We start from the raw sequence: 21,017 nt of genomic DNA on the forward strand, positions 1-21,017 counted from the left end.
CTGTCTCCGTAGATGCCAATCTTGGTTGGTTGGTTGGTTGGTCGGTCGGTCAGTCGGTCAATTAAAGTTTTCTTTTATCCAGTGAAATATCACAACATCTACTGGATGGGTCTACACCAAATTTTGAGCAGATATTCATGGTCTGTGAGGCATGTATGATCCCCTGCCTTTTCCTCTAACGCCACTATGAGGGTGACATTTGTGGTTTTTAGTAAAATGTCTCAACATCTATCAGATGCCTTGGCACAGAATTTGATACACACATTCATGTCCTCATCTGGGAGATGACTTTGGTGATCCGCAACTTTTCATCTCAGACCATCTTCAGGTCAAAATTTTGATTTGTCCAATAATTTGGTTTATGACCAAACACTGGCAAAACCAATGACATTCACAATGGGACTCCCCCAAGAGGTCACAAGATCAATGTAAGGGATCGTTAGATGATATATAGGGGAGGAAAAAAGGCAAAAATGCAATACACTGTAAACAAAGTAAGGCTTATTCTTTGGGTGACTTTTTAAAAAATCTATAATTTTATGGATAAATCACTCTTTAGTTGAGCTGTCCACCAACCATTAAGATATGCAAACTGTACAGACAGGTCACCAGTAGATAGAACTTCATTTTAAGGGGTCAGAAAGATTGGAACCACCGTTTAACGAGAAGAGGAAATTCAAGACATCTGTGGAAAATTCACTTAACCTCTACAGTTTTGTGGGTTTTAAAGTCACCAAAAATCAGGAGTGTGTGTACAAATATCATGAGAATCTCTCTGCGAGTGTTTCTTTTTCTCTGTATGTAAGTGACTGTGTAAAGCTTTCAATAAAATGTAATAAAAACTGCCCTAATTACTCAGTTACTGACACTTGCAGATGAACAAAGATGATCGATCATTAAAACTTCTGCTCTAATCAACAAAGCAGCTGCTCTTTTTTGTTTCCAAAGGTACCAAACCATTTCCTCTACTGTGGACAAACCAATATGTGGAAATATCCCACACACAGCAAGCTGAGCTGGCAGGATGGAGGCAGGCTGATTTAATCTCAAAGCAAAGATTAAGTATTCATGACTAGCTGATCTTCTGAGCACAGCTGTCTAGGCTCGTGGCAGCCAGTAGTGTGAGTCAAGAAGATTTATGCATAAACTCATACGAACCCAAACGTGGACAAAGGGGGATAAAAAGAGAGATAAGAATTTGTCCCTGATACAGCTGCTGTTTCTATGAGACACATGTATATTGCACAATTCTGCACACACACACATACACACACACACACACACACACACACAGTTACACAGATACATCCCAGGTTGACCAACACAACCCTGGAATCTCAATCCACCGAGGACAGATTACAGCTATAAAAATATCAAAATGCTCTTGCTCTCTTTGCCATCGAGTTAAGCTTTTAAAAACTCTGCTGAAATGATGATCCCTGTGAGCTGAAAAGCACTGATCTCCCCACAATGTAGGATTATTGTACATGCATGCAAGTGTATGTGAGCGTGCACATGCCTAATTAGTCAGTATTTTATCATCAGTGATGTTTTGTGTGCTAAGTGCAACTCTTCCAGTCTTTCTTTCTGTCAGATAGCACCCCACTATGGGTGACATAGGAAGCGCACACAGCAGTAAACTACTGTATTTCTCTGTATTGAAGACATCAGTGTTACCTTTGCATCCTGCAGCCACACTGGATTTCCTGGCCCACTTGAGCTGTGTCCTGATGTCCAGATTGTTTTTGTTGGACAACAGTTTTTCCTGGCTGGTGTCTGACATCTTAAGCACAAGATAGACAAGAGTAAGTGAGTGAAATTAAAAACAAAATCATTTGAAGTTTAAATTTAATTGTGGCTCCATTTGTATTTTAATGTTCATGTGTGAAAGGTTCAGGAAGACACTTACAGAACATAAAAAAGAGACAGAGCTAATTATACCACTTGTCCACTCTATTTCATCTCTCTCTCTCCACCCTTCTCTCTTTCCTATTTTTGCCTCAGTTTAAGTGGTTTCTTATCTTATCTGAGGAATTTCTCTGAGAGGACTAAACTGATTGGGAGACAGCACAACGTCAAACCCTTGGGTCAAAGAAGACTAATACTGAAGAATAAGTCAGGCTTCATTTCTGGTTACTGCCACATTAAAAAAGTCCTTAATGACTTAAAGACCTTAATGAAGGTCAATATAGTTGAAAAGATTTAAGGGCTGTATTGGAGAAAGGTTCTGCCACAAAAATCAGGGGGTTTTCTTCCTCTATAATAGATGGCCAGTTATATGTAAAACTAAAACTGACTGAAAATCAGCCCTATATGTAAGACAAAGGAGAATGGCAATGGTCAGGTTGTAGGACCCACAGCATCATATTTCAGCTTCATATTCATATTTACGAGGATAAAAATCGTTCATTTCAGTTTTACATAAATCTCACAAAGAACCATGTTACTATTGGATCACACATGGTAAAGATAATCTGACACAACAAAATGCACCATGCATACAATACTCTTCTTACTTTCAGGTTGGTCAAGTTTTGTTATTAAATATGCATCCTACTCAATTACATTTCACACATTTTCACAATGTGTACCCATATGATTATCATTAGAAGCCCATGTTTTTAGCAATGACGTTTGTTTTTTTCATCACAACATTTGAACAATGTTGGACTCATGGATCAAAGGCACTCACTTTATCAACCCTGTATCCCAGAAGCTGGTCAGTCCTGCCTTATACTTTGGCCAAAGTCTTCATTTTGCATCCCTTGCTCTTCTGTTGTCCCTTGTCCTGATGTAGTGTACTTTTTCTTAAGGTCTATAAATTCAGTCTTATTCTTCTCTCCCCCTTCAAGCATCCATGCCTGATTCTTTGGTTTCTGTTTGATAAAAAGGCAGAAAACCAGTCAAAAAGGCTTCAGAAAAACATCTCTGCTGTCCTGCTTGACATCCAACAGAAGGACAAAAAGACACAATTCATACTTTGCACCAAATCCTTTTCTCCTCTGGGCAGATGAAGACAGCTGGTCAATTGCAGTGTGATCTGTCCTCGGGCCCTTCTGCATAAGAGGGAGGTCAATCTGTCAGGACAGGTCCAGCCATGTCCCACAGGTCCCATAGACTCATTTCAGTCTGTGACCATTCCCAGTGCAGGAGCTTTGACTAACTAACTTATTATCATAGGATATAACCAATTCTGCTGCCTATATAATTTTCTTTCTTTTTTTTTGCCCTGTTTTATTATATATTTTTCTTTTGCTTCAGTTTGTTTTCAGTTTCTGCACTTTGCACTGAAGATAATGATGAATACAATGAAATCCTCGTAGACCTCACTTTAGAGCACACAGAGGCATTTCTGATTTAGATCATGTTAATGCAGTTTGTGGATTTCTGATATTTAGGACAAATATAACTGCTGATCAGTTTCACCCCATTAGGACCAGATTATAAAGGCTGGGGTCTAAGATTAAAGCCAATGAACAGTGTGAGAGATCCCCACCCTGTGGTAAATCTGAGAAATACCATCAGTCAGCCTTGGCTGCAACCGTCCCTCTGTGAGAGAAGTTTTGTTGCTGTTGTCCTGTTTTAATGAATGAGTTTAGATTCTGACCCATCTGTTCAGAGCACGCTGGTCACCTCTGATGGGATTTCATTGTCTAGTGGTCAATCTTAACAACTAATTAGATTCCTCTGGCTTAAACAGCTTACGCTTAACATTTTATACATTTACAATTGGATTAGTGGTTTATTTGTGGACCAAACACAAGTCACTACACATGGTTTCTGTGTTTTTTTGATATGAATGCATTTTTAATCATATTTGGCAGAAGACAAGCTGTGGTTGTTGTTGACATGTAATTGTTATTCCACCTTCCAGTTTTTTCTTCCATGTTTTCTGTTTATGTTAGCATTTATTTTTCAGATATGATTTGTACCGTTATGTTGTGGGTCAGATGTATGACAGTTTATCTGGCAGTCATAACAATGGGAATCTACTTATTTTCCAAAATAAAGACATGACAGGAACAAAATGGCATGGGACATCAAGAAACTCTCTTCAGTTTAGATAATTAAAAAACAGGCATAAGTCCCAGGTAATATGTAAATTACTAGTGTTTTGTTGAAAGATGAAAATGGCCAGAGCAGTAATCCTCTCCATAAAGCTGTTGTAAGTGGGATGAGCTAAGCACAGGAGCTGAACACACAGTGTCAACGTGAAGACTCCGTGAAGACTCCTCCTCTCAGTTTTATGTCATCACGACAATATGTGGGATGGAAATGGGTAAAGTACCTCTATTTACAGGCCCAGGAGAAAAGCGTGACCTCGCGGCTGCTCAGAAAACACAGTAGGAGTGTTGGAAGAAGTCAGAACTTGAGGAAGTCAGAACTCGTCCGCAAGAAGCCACAGAGCTCTGACAGAGAGATTTACAGCTTTTTGAATACCCTCTATGGTAAGTGCATATCCTTTATGTTCATATATCAGTGTCAGTTAGTTTGGTCATAGTGATAGTACATAGTTTATGTAATGATGGAGGATGATGGATGCTGCAGTTCTGCCTTCCAGTCTTCACTGCTTTTCTTCTGTTTAATGAAACTGAGCTGACCTCACATGTCTGTGCTCAAAGAATCTTGAATGTTTATTATATGAAGATGTTCTTTCTTGTACAACACAGACATAACAGCAGATGATCGTGCTGTGAAAATGTTTGGAAAACCACTCTCAGTACTCCTTTTTATACATGTCAATATTCCTAAATCAGTTCTGTTGTTTTGATTCATCACAGTATCTGACGTTCTCCTGTACACTTTTGATTGCGATGAAGTTCCTGCTACACTTTAGCTTGAAAAACACAAAAACAGAAACATAGTTGTCATTAAATTAATTCGTTTTTAGCCATTTTGGTTTCAGAAATGCAAACACAGTCAAAACCTGAGTTGACCAATGCCACATGTGACTGAGTTATTCTGAGGTGGTTTGTTCCTCATTTAGCCCTCCTGTATGTTCAGTACAGCTTTTAGATGCTGATCCAGTTACTCAACAGTAAAGGCACACTGAGCTCATTCAGCCACGCCCTCTCCATGACACACAGATAACACACTCATAATCCCTGACTGGCAGACTCACCCTTTGTCAATGTGTCAGAAAGCTAACTTTTGCTCTGTCAGTGTGACAGATCTGAGGCCTTACATATCCAGTACGCTATGATTCACCAACAGCTTCGCTCCAACAGTGAGGAGATGATTTTAACTTGGCATTATGTGTAATTACAGAGAGCTTTCCAGGGAGGAAAAAATCATCCATGCTGAGTTTCCATCTCTATAGCACATCTGATTGTACCTTTGTTGCTATAGACAACATCTAGTAGTTTCTGTGTATCTAGTTTCTATTTTTGATTTTCTTGTAGATGTAGCCAAAGGACACAGTACAGTCTCACCTGTTCTGCCATTGGAAGATGGCCACTGCAGCAGAGGACTCCCACCTGGGCTCAGGCCCTGATGAGGACGACATATCTCCTTCAGGGAGCGAGTCTGATTCAGACAGCATCCTTTCAGATGACTCTGTGCTTCCAGACTACACTCCGGAGACAACAAACAGACATGCAGCATCAACACTGTATCAAGCATGCGCCCGTAACGAACCTGTCTCTCTGCGTAAAGTTCTGGAGAGAGGGGTCACAAAGGAGGAGGTCATGGAGCTGGACATCAACGGCTGGGTGAGAGTCTCATTTATGATACAACTAATTCACACACAAGCTTTGGCACACTGTGATATGTCATTGATCCTTATCATTGGCTATTACTAACAGAATGGCTTGATGGTGGCTTGCTGCAAAGGTTTCGTGGACATTGTACATGGGCTTCACAGCTGTCCCTTTATAGACATAAACCACCAGGACAATGAAGGCAACACTGCACTGATGATTGCATCCCAAGCAGGTAAGTTGCACCTATACAAAGGACATTAACACAAAAGTTTACTTAATGCATACAGTAAAGGTTAAGTTTAGTACAGAAAGTAATAAAGTGCAACACAAACAACTGAACAGACTCAATGATGTTGTAATTAAATAGTAGTAATTATCATCTACGACTTTATGTGACTGATACAGAATGAGAACTGTTAAGCTTTAATTTGATCTAGATGCAACCATTCACAATAGATTCATGTGAGTCAAGTGAATTGAGAGTTTTGTTAGCATCACAGCAAGTTTTCAAATGTTACCATCTTCTGATACACTGCTGACCTATCTCTCCGTCTCTCCAGGTCATATCAACACAGTCATGTATCTCCTAAACTACTTTCCTGGTATAGACACAGAAATAAGGGATTGTCGTGGTTTCACAGCCCTCATCAAAGCTGCTATGACCGGCCGCACTGACGTCGTCGCTGCCCTCGTGATGGCTGGTAAGTAAGAGCAGTGTACAGCTGTGAACTATAAGACACAATTGATATCAATTATTAATTACTTTCTTTGATATGCACAGTCAGTACTGATAAATAAATTGAGGCAGAATAGCTCCTCTTAAATATTTTGGTATGACATTAATTTTGATCAATTTCTCTCATAATGTGTGCGTAGCTTTTGGAAAAAATATATATTTTAGGAACTTTCTGGCATTATAAAAATATATCACGTTTTAGAGAAAGAATAAGCAACAGAGCAACTCAGCCTCCGCTCAAACCTTCATGAATAACAAAACGCATACAAACACATTTACATGCACGAGTTGTCTTGCCAGGACTCAAGGCACACTGAGACCCCATTTTTACACAATTCTGGCTTATTCACCCACCAGTGAAATAACCTTTGACTTTTGACGAAGCTGTACTCATACAAAAGCTGCTGTACTATGATATTAGGTCTTTTTTTGAAACCCTGACATCAGCTCATTAACTGGGACCCCTACAGCTCAAAATCAACAGTTACAGCACTGGTGGTGAGAATAGCTGACCCCATGGTTTATCTGTCGATATTTGAAGCCTGCTAACTCTGTTTGCGAGTGAATGTGCCAGTGACGCCAGACCGGTTTAAGGGATCATTCTGAGGGCATTATCCAATCTTCACACACCCCTCAGTAATCACTGACTTACTAGTCTTGCAGGCTGGTTGTAGATTAACCACTTCTAGAGCCATTTTTAGACTACACACGTTTCCTAAAATCTTTGCGACTAATAATTTATTGTTAAACACTGCAGCTAGGGCTGGACAATATGATCTGCAGCATAATAAAATGTGACATTTACCCCAATAACAACATAGTTATTGATAACTATTTATACATGATTGTTTTTGATATTACATTATTATTACTATTGTTATTATTACAATAAGACATGTTCACATTATGACAGCCCGGACTATACTGTGGAGTGATTGGACTGTTATCTGAACTTTTAATTAGATGTCACTGTATGCTAGTTTATCGATAAGGCTTCCCAGGACATATCCCTCTAAACTAGAATGAACTTATTGTTAATGATATTAATGACACCTGTTCTTGTCTGCTATGACAAACCAATTGGTTAGCCGTGAGAAAGGCCAAAGAGCTCCCTGAATCACATCAGAAAAAGAAGCTGAATAGAAGAAGCTGTTTACATTATTTATTTTTATTGTTTTTTATATTTATTTCTCTGCTCTACCATCTGTCTTTCCAGGGGCTGACATTCACGCAGTAGACTCCACCAAAGGAAAATGTCCTCGGGACTGGGCACTGAAAACAGGTCGCTATGAGACCTTGCATCGCCTCCGCCGCCTAAATTTGCGGCCAAAAGCTGAGCAGTTCTGTGAGAGTTATGTCCCTGAGTGGCCTGCGCTCAAGGAGAAGGTAGCCAAGGCCATGGCTGAGAAAAGCGCCAGAGAAAAAATTACCCAGCATATAAGAAACACCTTTGGATTCAGATTACCTCGTGACCCAGAAGACAATGGGGCCTTGGACCACATGGTGCGCATGACCACAAGCATCCATAGTCCCCTAATTTCAACTGGATGCCGTCCACTCTGCCCTACAAGCCCTCCAGAGGTGGGGAAGAGGCGGCTGGCTGTACCAGAGCTGGTGAAGAAACACCCAGATAAGGAGCTAGAGGAGAGCTCGGTATGTCACAGCAACGGTTCTGTATCACACATCATTCCCACAATCCACTCCGCGGAGTCCATTGCTACAACGTGCTGCGCTGACACCGACCGGCGAGGAAGCATCCTCTCACTGGCCTCCACCAAAGTTGCTACTACATTTATTCCTCGCAGTATGGCGAGAAGGAACAGCGTGTTCCCCTCTGGCTGCATCCCCAAGATCAACGTCAGCAGGCCTTCAGAAGCAACTCCAAAGAAAGAAAAGAAGAAGAAGAAGAAGGGAAATGGATTCCTGGAACCACCCAAATGGAAGTACAAGGAGATCAAGGATGAGAAAAAGAAGGAAAAGAAGAGGGCTGAGAAAGACAAAGCAGGGAAAGAAAAGGAGAAGAAAAAGGAAAAAGCCAAAAAATAAGAGTTTGTAAAAAAGGGCTCATCTGCTATAGAAATCATCCTTTTTGAGAACAATATGTTTTTAAACATGTGTTCAACTCAGGGATTGAATCTGGAACCAAATATTTTGGAAACATTCAGACCTAAAGGGGAAATAGGCACAAGAGGAGATATTCTGTCCTTTGTAAGAGTGACAGACAGAAGGCCTCAAACAAGAACTGCAAAGACTCTTCAGGAGGAGTTTGAAGCTTTTAGTCTGTCTAAAGGTTGAGACAAATATTACATATATTTTGAGTTAGGGTAGGAAATAAAGTTTACTTTTCCAAAAATATATTTGAAATGTATAGAATCAAAAAAGACAATAATTATGATACAATTCATTAAATCTATGTTTACTGATTCAGGTGCAAAAACATTTATAGGATCTACCTCGTCATTCACATAAAACACAGAACAGCAGACACACGCCATGTTTGTATACCTACATATCCAAAAACTATGCAAGATATACATTTAGAAACATATATCTGTGTCATAGCTCATTTGTGTTATTGTATAATATTGTTTTCTCTGTTGAACTTGTTATATATATTGGAAATAGTCAGCCAAAATCAACTGTAAATACTGTGAACATGCATCAACATGGAGGATCTGTTCAATCCTCTAGCTCCGTTCTTTAAAGTTTTATTGCCATTTTCTTATTTTGCCAATAACACATTCAAATGTTTCCCGCTTTTATTAACTCTATGAGTGCATGGATTCAGTTTGGCCTGTTTGATGGACATGTCTGGCCCATGTATTTGAAACAGAAGAACATGAAATTACTAATAAATATAGGACAGTGAAAAATTAGCAGTTCATTCATTGGTGTTAAAAACTGCAATTGTTCAAATGAATCAAATGGGGCACAGCATTAGCTTACCTGGGTGTGTATACCATTAAGTCCTTATCGTAGCGGCCTGGGTTCAAATCTGACCCAGGTCCTTTGCTGCATGTCATCCTCTCTCTCTCTCTCTCTCTCTCTCTCTCTCCTAACTTTGCTGTCTCTATCTCTGATGCTCTGATAAAGCAACCGTTGACCACCCACCCAGCACCAAACAGCAGACAGGCAAAGCAAGAGAATGCTTTGCCTGTCTGCTGCCCTTATTCAAGTCAATTAGGTTTAATAACAGAAACACACTTTGTATAATGCAGTGCAGTTCACCAGCACCACAGACTACATCCTCCACAATGATCACACAGTTGAATATCAACATCTCTTTAACACAGTTTCAACAAAAACTGTACATTATAACCTTCACAAAGGGAGGATTTATTGCAGGGCTGTTGTGGTGGATGGTATCACCCTAGAAGACAATAATCCCTAACCAAGGTGTATGTGAAGCTGGAGTTAATGAGAGAGAAATTAAATGCACTGACAAAAATATATTTATGTATTTTGCAGAAACAGCCTTTTTTTTCCCATCCCTCCAATTAATAAATCTGGGGATGGTCTCAAAACAATAAGAGTCAGTAAGGAGAAGGAGCCACTGATAAGTATATTCTGTCACATCATGACATTTCTCTCAAAGCACCCAGTCTGCCATATTAATGATGTTGACCTTTGACCTAGGTAGATCAGTTTATGTAAGGATGGTCAAAAGATTAGATTAGATAGATAGATAGATAGATAGATAGATAGATAGATAGATAGATAGATAGATAGATAGATAGATAGATAGATAGATAGAGATCCTCCTCTTTGATTTCCACTCTGTGTCTGTGCTGCAGCCTGCTGGTGGAGCCTGTCAGTAAACCGACAGCCTGGTTAGCTGCCATCGTCTCGCCTCGCCACATCTAACGCCAGCCAAGTAAACGTGTTAATGCGATGAACCGGGAATTTATTGACCATGGCTAACCTACAGATTTCGTTAGCCGTCGCGGTCGTCCAGGCTGTCCTCTACAAAAGCTCCGAGGGTGAGTAACTTATTGTTTGCTTTGCTCATGAAGGAGCCCGGGGCCGCTGGCAGCATCAAGGCGAACGGATGTGGAGTTAGCTGCGAGCTAACGTTAGCTAGGTCAACAAGCCTAGACGAGCACGATTTAATGGAGCCGTAGATATAAAACCAGGTCAGCCTTCATTGATATGGGCCTGGGTATTGTTTAAATACCTTTCATGTTCCTGTAACAAAACATTTGTTGTCCCACCGTGTTCTTGTTGCTGTCGAGCTAGTCAAGCTAGTCTGAAACAGGTAGCATGGACTGTCAGCTCACTGGATGATTTTACTGTAAACAAAGGGACAATCTTGCTTAGTTTTGGAGCCTGTACTCTAATATTGTTGAAGTCTTTAATTACCTTTCTGCATCATACTAATGTTATCCAGATATTTAACATGTAGCTAGTAAGATAAAGAAAACATGGGGGTATTACTGCATGTGTCAATGTTTTTAAAGTGCTCAAATGTTGATGTAGCGTGGATGTACTCAGATTACTTGTAGGCAGAAATTAGAAATCTAATGTTTACAACATAAAGACACATATGTGGAGATTGCACACTTTTTACAGTGTTGTTATAATGATAATATATATATACAGATGTTAATACTGTAAATTAAACCAACTTTAGGATTATAAGATAGAAGATAATGTCTGGTGTCTTGAGTATTTTTCATTATTTTTCATCATTTTATTATTTTTTTAATTATTTTTTTTAGGATTATTCCACCTTTGTGTGTTGAGTAGAATTTGTTCAACAGCAGATTAATAATATGCATCTGAGTAGGACTGAGTGGTATTAAGATCCTTCAAATCCTGTAAAATAAATAGTTCATTACATTGGTGGAAAACTATTATTAATCTAGTACTGCCATGAATAAGTCCAGGGCTGCAACCAACAATTCTTTCTGTTATCATTTAAATTGCAGATCATCTTTGTAATTAATGTATTTATTTTATTTCTATTAGTTGTCAGAAAATAGTGAAAAATGTCCATTAGACAGCTTTGCTCAGCCAACAGTCTGTGAGCACAGAGATGTTCAGTTTATCATTGACACAGAGGAAAGCAGCATTTGAGAAGCTGAAACCAGAGAATCTTTGGTGTTTCCTTGATGAATGATTGAAAGGATTAGACAATTGTCAAAACAGGTGCTGGTTAATTTTCTCTTGATTGACTGATTGAAAATTTTTGTTAATAAACATAAACAGAGACAATTAAAGGAATAGTTGTCACATTATAAATGGTTGGCAAATTTCTGTCATTACAAGGGACATGTCATCAATTCCCCCATCTCTGGGACAAAGCGGTGTTAAGAAATTTGAAAAATGTTCCGTCTTCTTTCTTCTAGCATTGCACATTGTGAAACAGAGCTAGAGGCACTTCTTAACTATACAGTACATTCCTTTACGCCCCCACACAGAGTAAGGTATTGTGCACATTGTGGTGTCTTAATTCTTTTCCTGTTGATGTCTTGGAAAGCATGGGACATAAACATGTTGCTTGTGTTGTAAAACACACTGACACAAAACATGGCCACTCAATCCTGCTGTGCTCTGGTTGAAAATAGAAAAAGTGTCGCAAAGATGAGTGATGATATGACCTGTTGTGTACTTCACAAGGAAACATATTTTTTCCACTTTGATTTGTTATTATTATTATTATTATTTTTATCACTTGTAATGTTTTCAAGGTAAACATGCAGAAATCCTTTTTTACTGTTTTTTTATATTATTTTATATACTGTACTTTAATAATGGTGATAGTGCAGTAGTAATATCTATATTTCAGTATGTTTTGAGAATTTTCCATTTGTAATACTTACTAGGACTCCTGTGTGGTTTTAAAACAATCAGCCCAATGTGGATTAAAGCTGTGACATTTATAGCCATGGAAATGCTGAAATGTCAATCCTATTTCATGTTTAGTCAGCATTTGTCTTCCTTATTTCTTCTGTGGTTGTTTTTGTTGCTGGTATTCAACCACCAGCATCTGCTAAGTAGGTGTTGGCATTGTGTGAGTCAGTGCCATGAAACATGTTGTAATGCATTAACTCTATATTTCCCCTTTTTGACGTAGATGACACTGAAGTTCAGCTGCATGTGTGTGGGTTTACCAGCAAACATATCTACCACACAGGCTCTACCAAGGTCATTTTCTACTGAGAATCCACTGGGGGCTTTTTCAGAATTACTGGAATGTCACATCATGCCTGTGTCTTAATAGCATTACTCAATTTTACAGAGGAAGTCTCGGCCTCTTGTTAGTCTAATGACTGTCACAGCTGGTCATTTAATCTCCACTCCTACATGCCCTCACATAAACTCTCCACCCATCCTCAAAAAACCCCCTGCCATCTACCACACCACAGCCCACCCCCTAACACGTCCTTCCTTACCTCTCTAGTTCATCTTTGCAAGATGTCACTCGTCTGAATTTTTTCCCTTAATGCTTGAAATATTTAAGGGACTTTGCTTCACAATTCTCCTGAACCTTCTCTCCCACAACCAAGCCTTTCCTTTTACAATTATTTTTATTGGTGACCAAACAGTGAGATGTCACTTGCTCAATAAACCACAATAATAATGCATCACTGACAAAGTATTGCTAGTATTGTCCTTAATGTTTTTAGACTTAATGTAACCCTCCATATTGTTTGTAAGGTGTCACGCACACTGATGGTGTGTCCTAAATCTGTACTACATGCAAATGCTAATCATCATAGTATACTGTTTGACCAGTTTATATACAAAAATATCAATATACTTTACCATTTTATACAAACAGGAAATGATGTTTTTTTGGAACTATTTCACCACCACTCACAATTTATTTGATTTTTTTATCCAGCTGTGAGTAGCTATGGACATGCCCTCTACAGCACAGGATTTCTACTCTTCTGTACAGCAATATAAAAATGCAGTACTTCGTTGGTACCCTTGACTCCCTGTTGGTGTTTCGTAACAATGCATTCACAGCCTCTACACATAATATTCATTTGCAGCTCTTGCAAATCAAAGTTTGTTATTCTGAATCACGCAAATTATGATTTTTCACCCTGTTTTGCTTCTTCTGCCCCCTCCATATCTGCAGCCCTTTGGTGTAATTGTACCACTGCCCAGTGTGAGAAGACTGGCTCCCAGTGTGAGACCGATGGAGCTTGCATGGCTTCCACCTCTTTCATTGACGGCCAAGAACAGCACATCCGTATCTGCATCACACGGGACAAGCTTGTGCCCCCTGGACAGCCGTTCTACTGCCTCGGTGCGGAGGGCTTGCTCAACATCCACTGCTGCTACACTGACTATTGCAACAGCATTGACCTCAAAGTACCCTCAGGTGAGAACTGTGAAGTGTGACACAGCTTATACAGCAGGAGCAAACTAATTTCACTAAAAAGAAATGTCTTTACCTCTAGTACTGTACATCGAACACATGCCTCCAACACAGTGAGTGGGTTAACCCAAGGCAAGAAAGTGCAATAAACTGTCTTGTGCGTTTTGTTCAGTGTTCGGGTCTGAGGAGCAGCTTTTGCACCTTCTTTTTAACTCTAAGCCCTAAAAATGAACGAGTGGCCAAGTTATAAAATGTACAAAATACATTGTCTGTGTTGTTATTTAAAAACACCTCAGGATTTCCTCCACAGTTTTTTATGACTCATGGTTCCTGAAAAGATAGGCGTTTCCAATGGTGCTGTGTTCAGTGTCCTAAATTTTTTTGCACAGCATATTTGGAGAGAAGACTGTCATTGTGGAACAATAGTTATGGGAAATTGTGGATAGTATCCATCCCCAGCACAAACAAAAATCACAAGTTCATAGGAAGTTTTTAACTGCAAAGCAGAAATTTCGAGAAAGAGTAAGAAGCGATATTCTCAGTTTGCTTGGTTTGCTCACGTAAGCATCACAAAGACAAAGCACTGCTGAATAATATAGAGTGGTCTAGAGAGAGACTAAGGAGACCTTTTAACTGCATTACTATGCTGTTAATGTAATTTCAACACTTTTTGTGTTGGTGCTTTATACAGTAAAAGCCTCTCAGTGTTGAAAATGGAGTATTTCTTTGTGAAATAACTGGAAATAATCAATGTAGGTTAATGCAAGAGTCAAATGTTGACTCAGTTTTCTATTGTCAACTTAGACAAAAGCTTTATGCATGTGATGTGATGTCCATCAAGGGATCAGGGAATCATCGTATCGGGGGAAGAAGTCAGTCTTGTGTGTGCACTGGTTGCCAGATGTCAAATAGTAATTTCCAACTGTTCTCTTTTCAGTGACATCTCCATCAGGAGTGGAGGGAGGCTACGGCCCGGGTGGGACATGGGGGCTGGTGGAACTAGTTGCTGTGATTGCAGGGCCACTTTTCCTGTTGTGTTTGCTGCTTCTGGTGGGCGTGTTCCTGTATCAGTACCACCAGAGGGCCTACAACCACAGGCAGAGGCTGGAGGTGGAGGACCCCTCCTGTGACCACCTCTACCCTGCCAAAGACAGGACCCTGCAGGACCTCATTTACGATCTGTCCACATCTGGCTCAGGCTCGGGTCAGTTGACAATGTGATAATAAATCTGATGCCCAACACTCATGTTGTAGTTTACACTGGTTTTAGCATGTCCAGATCAAATTTACTGACTGGGGATGACTGGTCTCTATTATCACTTTTTCTTGGCAGGTCTTCCTCTATTTGTACAGCGGACCGTAGCCAGAACTATTGTCCTGCAGGAGATCATTGGTAAGGGGCGTTTCGGGGAGGTGTGGCGAGGACGTTGGAGGGGTGGTGATGTGGCAGTGAAGATCTTCTCGTCCAGAGAAGAGCGCTCCTGGTTCCGTGAGGCTGAGATCTATCAGACCATCATGCTCCGTCATGAGAACATCCTGGGCTTTATAGCTGCTGACAACAAAGGTGCAGCTGTTGCTTTGTAGTCAAATAATGAAGGAATAATTTACTTCTTGAGTGTACTAATATTGGTCTTTTTATTCAGTGTGTAATAATTAATCATTCTGATGTAAACTTATCATTTCTGGGGTATTTCCATATTTCTCTCTCTTGCTCAGATAATGGCACATGGACCCAGCTGTGGTTGGTGTCAGACTACCATGAGCATGGCTCTCTGTTTGACTATCTGAACCGCTACTCTGTTACTACTGAAGGAATGATCAAACTGGCTCTGTCAGCTGCCAGCGGCCTTGCACATCTGCACATGGAGATACTTGGAACACAAGGTAGTGTTTGTGTGATTGTACATTTGTATTTAGGCATGAGTATTAATTTCTTGTTTCTTTTGATTGTTGTAAAGACGCCTCAAGGCCTGAGCAGGTCAAGCCTGCTCCCTGCATGACTTACTTTCTCATCTCTTTGTGTGGTAGATACCATTAGTAAAAAAATACATTTGTGATTTCTCTGAAATTTCATCTAAAGTGAAATGCTACCATTCAGTTGCTTCATCCAGGCAGTTAAATGCTTTCCAGGGGTTAAAGGAAGTTTTAGCAGTAATACAAGTGAAAAAAAACTGTTTATGTTTACCATCTGAAAATAACACAATAATTTAATTTATGATAATAATAATAATAATTTCAGTGCTGGTTGTATAAATTTCGCTTTTAAAACACAGTAAACAGAACGTGTCACAACAGCATGTACAATTTGATTAGATGTCACCCACAATAAAAGACGAACTGTTTAAACAAAGTACGTTAGTATTACATTCCATAATTTAAAATAGAAACTTAGTAGAAAAAAAATGTAGAAAAAGAATTACTTCATGCTCTTGAAGACATTTTCATTGTTTGGGTGTCTGAAAACTTAAAGTTGCAAGTAGCAGTGAAAGAGATTAAATAAATAAACTTTGAGGACACTTCAAATCCAATGTGGTGAAGTTTCCAAATGCCCCTTGTTTTCCAATTTTATATGGCCTGGGGCATGTGTTTGTTGGCTCATGTCCAAGTTTTCATTGTGTTCAGCTGTCGTCACTGTCGCATACATGGCTGCCTCGTCAGACAGTATTTACTACTGAAACAGAAACTGTTATCTAACGAAACCTTAAACACAGTATATTGTTAACTGATTATCTGTGAAAGCAGTTTAATACTGAGATTAACTGGAACATGAAAGTGCAGTTAAGGACATGTTGTTGCACAAATGGAGGAGTGTTTTCAATTTTTATGAAACAAACTGATGCCCAAAAAAGGAAAATTGTACCTGTTGTAGTTCCCAGGTTTTCATAAAAAGGAGCACATAATTAACATTAGTATGCTAAAAAAATTATTGGATACAGAAATAAGAATTCAGAATGGATTATGGTGTACATTTATGTTTTGATAGGAAAGCCAGGCATCGCCCACAGAGATCTGAAGTCCAAGAACATCCTCGTGAAGAAGAACTGCACCTGTGCTATCGCTGACCTGGGACTGGCTGTCCGTCATGACTCTGCCACTGATACAATCGACATCGCCCCCAATCAAAGGGTGGGCACCAAGAGGTCTGTGTCCGCATAAACACCTGCTGACTTACTACTGACCTTCCTTTCTCACACATATCTTTGACGCCTTTCCCAGAATATTCTTTAATTCTGTACATCATTACAACCTGGGATTGCTTTCACGTCTCACAGGTACATGGCTCCAGAGGTTCTGGATGAGACTATCAACATGAGACACTTTGACTCATTCAAATGTGCTGATATCTACGCGTTGGGGCTGGTCTACTGGGAGATTGCACGCCGCTGTAACAGTGGAGGTCAGACTCTTTTTGTTTTCACTCTGGATTCTCAACCTGTGTTGTTTGTTTTTGTTAGCAGTGTTATAAGCTCAGATCACAGCACTGGTCTGACCTCAACACTGTATTGTGTTATCAGGTATCCATGAAGAGTACCAGCTGCCCTACTATGACCTGGTACCCTCTGATCCTTCCATAGAGGAGATGAGGAAGGTGGTGTGTGACCAAAAGCTACGACCCAACATCCCAAATTGGTGGCAGAGCTATGAGGTATGAAAATGCAATTCATTGCTGAAAACAAAAAATGTTATTACCATTTAATATCTACCGTGTTTTAGAGGGTAATTCTAGTTTATTACAACTTTGTAGTTTTGGCCATTATCCCCATTACTAATGGTAAAATTGTGCTCACCAATTTAGGGGCACATATAGGAATGATACTGCAGCATCACTAAAAAGAAGTCCCACGGGTCAAAATTGTTACCCAAAGAGGGTGACTTTTATAAATAGTTTTTCATTTGCATAAGAGTGAAGATCAAAAACTGGTTTAGGTATAATAAAGGTTTAGATAACTGAGGCTTGTTTACAAATAGAACTAATCTCAAATATAGCAGTATCTTTGTATTTGTTGATCTAAAAAAAATAAATAAATAAAAATCAAGTTTCACAAATGACATGAAATGAAAAGGATTAAATAAGACTTAACAGCATAACAGCAGTAAATATGCCTTAACAATTAAAGGAATCAATATATTGTATAATGCTGACCCTCAGATATTGATCTTGGCCTCAAATATCCAGTGACAGTCGGGCCACATTTACAACCTGTCTGATTGTCACACTGTTTGTTTGTCAGTCCCCATATAAATTTGTTTATAGAAATATGGCTGTGTTCCCAAATCTGAACAGTTACTGTGGTGAGTACAGTGTTATCATAAACACTAAAAATGAGACCCAAAACCACAAAAATAGTTGTAATAAACAGGAGCTATCCTTTAAAGCCATTTGTACCATCAACTTTATTCAAACCATATTATGACATATATTTCCAGTTAAAATTATATAACAATAATAATAATGATATAATATAATTCTCAGTTCACTTTTTCCTCCTGCTGTTCCAGGCCTTGCGGGTCATGGGTAAAATCATGAGGGAGTGTTGGTATGCTAATGGTGCTGCCCGCTTGACAGCCTTGCGAATCAAAAAGACCCTGTCCCTGCTCAGCATTCAAGAGGACATTAAAGTCTGAGCGAAGTCAGCAGAGCACTGAGAAAGAGCGGTGAGCAGGACCCGGCTCCAGACTATAGTACAGTGAGAGAAAGGGTCCGGGCCCTTCTACAAAGAACGCACAAGAGAATGTGATGGAGAGTGGCACATTGTAAAATATTAGTCCATCAACACTCCTGCCAGTTTTGAAGCCACTTGATTTCTGACAAACCCTACCTCGCTTACCCAGCCAAACTACCAAGAACACCTTTCCTGTCTCGTCCTCAGCTACTGCTGCCCTACCAGAACCTCTCTGTTCCACTCTACACTCCATACTAACAAGGATCCTTGGATTTCCTATGTAATGGTATGCAGTCAATAGCAGGATATGTAATTAACCAGATAACATTTTAAAAATCAGTTGCTGTTATTTCAGTCTCTTTGATCACTTTTGCCTAATAGTTAACGAACAGCATTCGCTCTTATTGTCTTCGTAAGGGGGAGGAAGGGGGGGTTAGGGGTGTTTTTAACTTATTTTTACTTATTCTGTTATTTAAATGGCTAGACCTAATATATGGGTGTTTGTGAGGCTACTGTGTAGGTTTCTCTATGCCACGCCTATAGCACACAGGCACGTGACAAACATCTTAGAAATCCTTCACACAGAATAATCCATCTGGTTCTGCTACAACAGTGTGGTTTGATTAAATGCAGATTACCATGTTAACATGTACAGAGCAGCTGAGACGGTTTGTGTAAGAGCAGCCCATTGATTTTGAGGTGTTCTGAGACTTCAAACTCACTGGAGCATTAGGGCACCCTGCCAAACATGATTTAGCCTTTGGACTACTTGCCTGGAGCCTTTCACATAAGCTGTTGTAAACCTCAGGTTTTCTTTATGCTTAGCTTTTTTCTGTGTTTAAAACCAGCTTAAGCAAAATACACATTTATAAATTACTAAATAAAAATGGATTTCCCTAGGATGAAGGGTTCAACTTGTTGTAGAACAACAGCTTCAGATGACACACTAATTGAGTTCAGATCTGGACACTACTAATGCAAAAACACTACATGTAGCGTATTGCACAGTGGTGTGTGTAGTATGTTTTTATAATAGTGTCTTATTCTGAATGCAGCTTTTATTTCTCAATCAACCCGTAGTGCATAACCTACCATGAGAGTGTACATCGGCTCCAGTCCCTCTGATAAGCTTGTATACACAATATTCAGATCAACCATTGCAGCAGCCACTACTATTTAAACTGTACATTAAATGTGAGGCAGAAATGTATTGTTTTTCACTCACTTTTAAATACACTAACTCTAGGAATCTGGGTAATACTTTGTTTTATGTGTATTTTTTTATATTGTCAGAGCATGTCCAGTGTTCTTTTGCCCTCAGGGCTCATTCACCCTGGAGTATAACTACTGCACATAAACTAGCTTTTTAAGGTGATACTTGTGTATATATGAGAGTTAAATTTGATTGATACTTAGGTCATGTTTTAGATGTTTGAATCTTTTATACCAGCTTTTTGGTTGGTGGGAAGAAAATCAAAGACTTCTGTCCTGCTGTTTGTAAACAGAATTATGTACCAATCTACCTTTTCACCTCTGAAGTAATATTACTGTATGCGTCAGAAACACTGCTTATGTTGACTTTTTTCCTTTAGGTGTCTATCACTGCAGTGCAATATTTGATTTTTAATCATTGTTTCCCCTTGTGGCTCCTTGTTCTCCATGCATTACCTCCCCAAGGTGCAAATTGTATGTGATTTATTTACTTTGTGCTCACATTGTCAGAAATCACTGTCTACATTTTTTGTTTTCAGGAAATAGGTGCACTTTTCTCATTAGTTGTATGCAAATTCAACAGGTACTGTTTGTGTGTATAGTCTTTCCCATGTCATCTATATGTGTAGGCTGTGAGTCCCTATGAAAGCCTGAAAGGCCACATGTGCACTACTACTGACCTCACAGCATTAAAACCAAATTATTCTCAGAATCATCTCTGTTCATGGCCTCCAGTCTTTATTTAGAATCACGCCACTGAAAATGAGAATGTTTACATAAATCATGCTAATCAGTTGCAGTACACAATATGACTGGAGAGAATTTGACTTTTCTTTGGATTTCTGGGAGAAGAAATGTTGAAAATTTATACTACTGAAATGACTCAATGCTGTCTCTCAAATGTATCTGACCTGTACTTTTAAACTCAGAATCACTTGCTCAACTGCACTGTTTTGTTTAAGTCTCGTGGGATGATAGTAAGAAGAGACAGATTGCACTCGATACTGTTGTTGTTAGCTGGAAAAACTTGGGAAGCTCTGCTGTTTAATAGGTGGTTGAATGTCATCAGTATTTATACACTAAAGAGCTATGTTTGTCAAATTGTATCTGCCTTACAATGTTAAAAATGCATAGCGTATTTAAGGTTTTTAATACCTTGCTCCAATAGTGGGGTGTGAGTGAAAGAAATGAGGTATTATATTGCAGGTTGTGATAACTCCCAAGTCTCTGTCTAGTTATGGCAAAGAGACAACTGCATCCATGTACAAACCCCTACAGGACTTCAATCATGTATCTTCTAATATAGAGTAATAAATACAATTGTTTTCCTATGTTGTCTGTTTCTTTTATTTACCTTGTACTGTAAATAG

General features: G+C 39.3%; 2 protein-coding genes across 3 annotated transcripts; both read left to right on the plus strand.

Moving 5' to 3' along the window:
• Positions 1–3,968: 3,968 nt before the first annotated feature.
• On the plus strand, positions 3,969–9,311 carry ankrd33ab (ankyrin repeat domain 33Ab). Of its 2 annotated transcripts, XM_071495446.1 has the most exons (5): positions 3,969–4,448; positions 5,403–5,711; positions 5,805–5,934; positions 6,263–6,403; positions 7,655–9,311. In XM_071495446.1, the coding sequence occupies exons 2-5, from the start codon at positions 5,451–5,453 to the stop codon at positions 8,482–8,484; spliced, it is 1,362 nt and encodes a 453-aa protein (XP_071351547.1). In that variant the 5' UTR covers positions 3,969–4,448; positions 5,403–5,450; the 3' UTR covers positions 8,485–9,311. The 2 variants fall into 2 exon arrangements, with proteins under 2 accessions (XP_071351547.1, XP_071351548.1); XM_071495447.1 differs by lacking the exon at positions 3,969–4,448 and having other exon boundaries at positions 4,599–5,711.
• A 764-nt stretch (positions 9,312–10,075) lies between these two features.
• LOC139631304 (activin receptor type-1B-like) lies at positions 10,076–20,978 on the plus strand. Its single transcript, XM_071495445.1, has 9 exons — positions 10,076–10,418; positions 13,529–13,774; positions 14,709–14,975; positions 15,105–15,335; positions 15,488–15,655; positions 16,755–16,911; positions 17,044–17,168; positions 17,287–17,417; positions 18,272–20,978. Exons 1-9 carry the CDS (start codon positions 10,352–10,354, stop codon positions 18,395–18,397), a joined length of 1,518 nt encoding a protein of 505 aa, XP_071351546.1. The 5' UTR covers positions 10,076–10,351; the 3' UTR covers positions 18,398–20,978.
• Positions 20,979–21,017: the final 39 nt, after the last annotated feature.

This window comes from Trachinotus anak, unplaced genomic scaffold (assembly GCF_046630095.1).
Source record: "Trachinotus anak isolate AG129_WGS33_773 ecotype Australia unplaced genomic scaffold, CSIRO_AGI_Tana_v1 ptg000013l, whole genome shotgun sequence".
Classification (NCBI taxonomy): domain Eukaryota; kingdom Metazoa; phylum Chordata; class Actinopteri; order Carangiformes; family Carangidae; genus Trachinotus; species Trachinotus anak.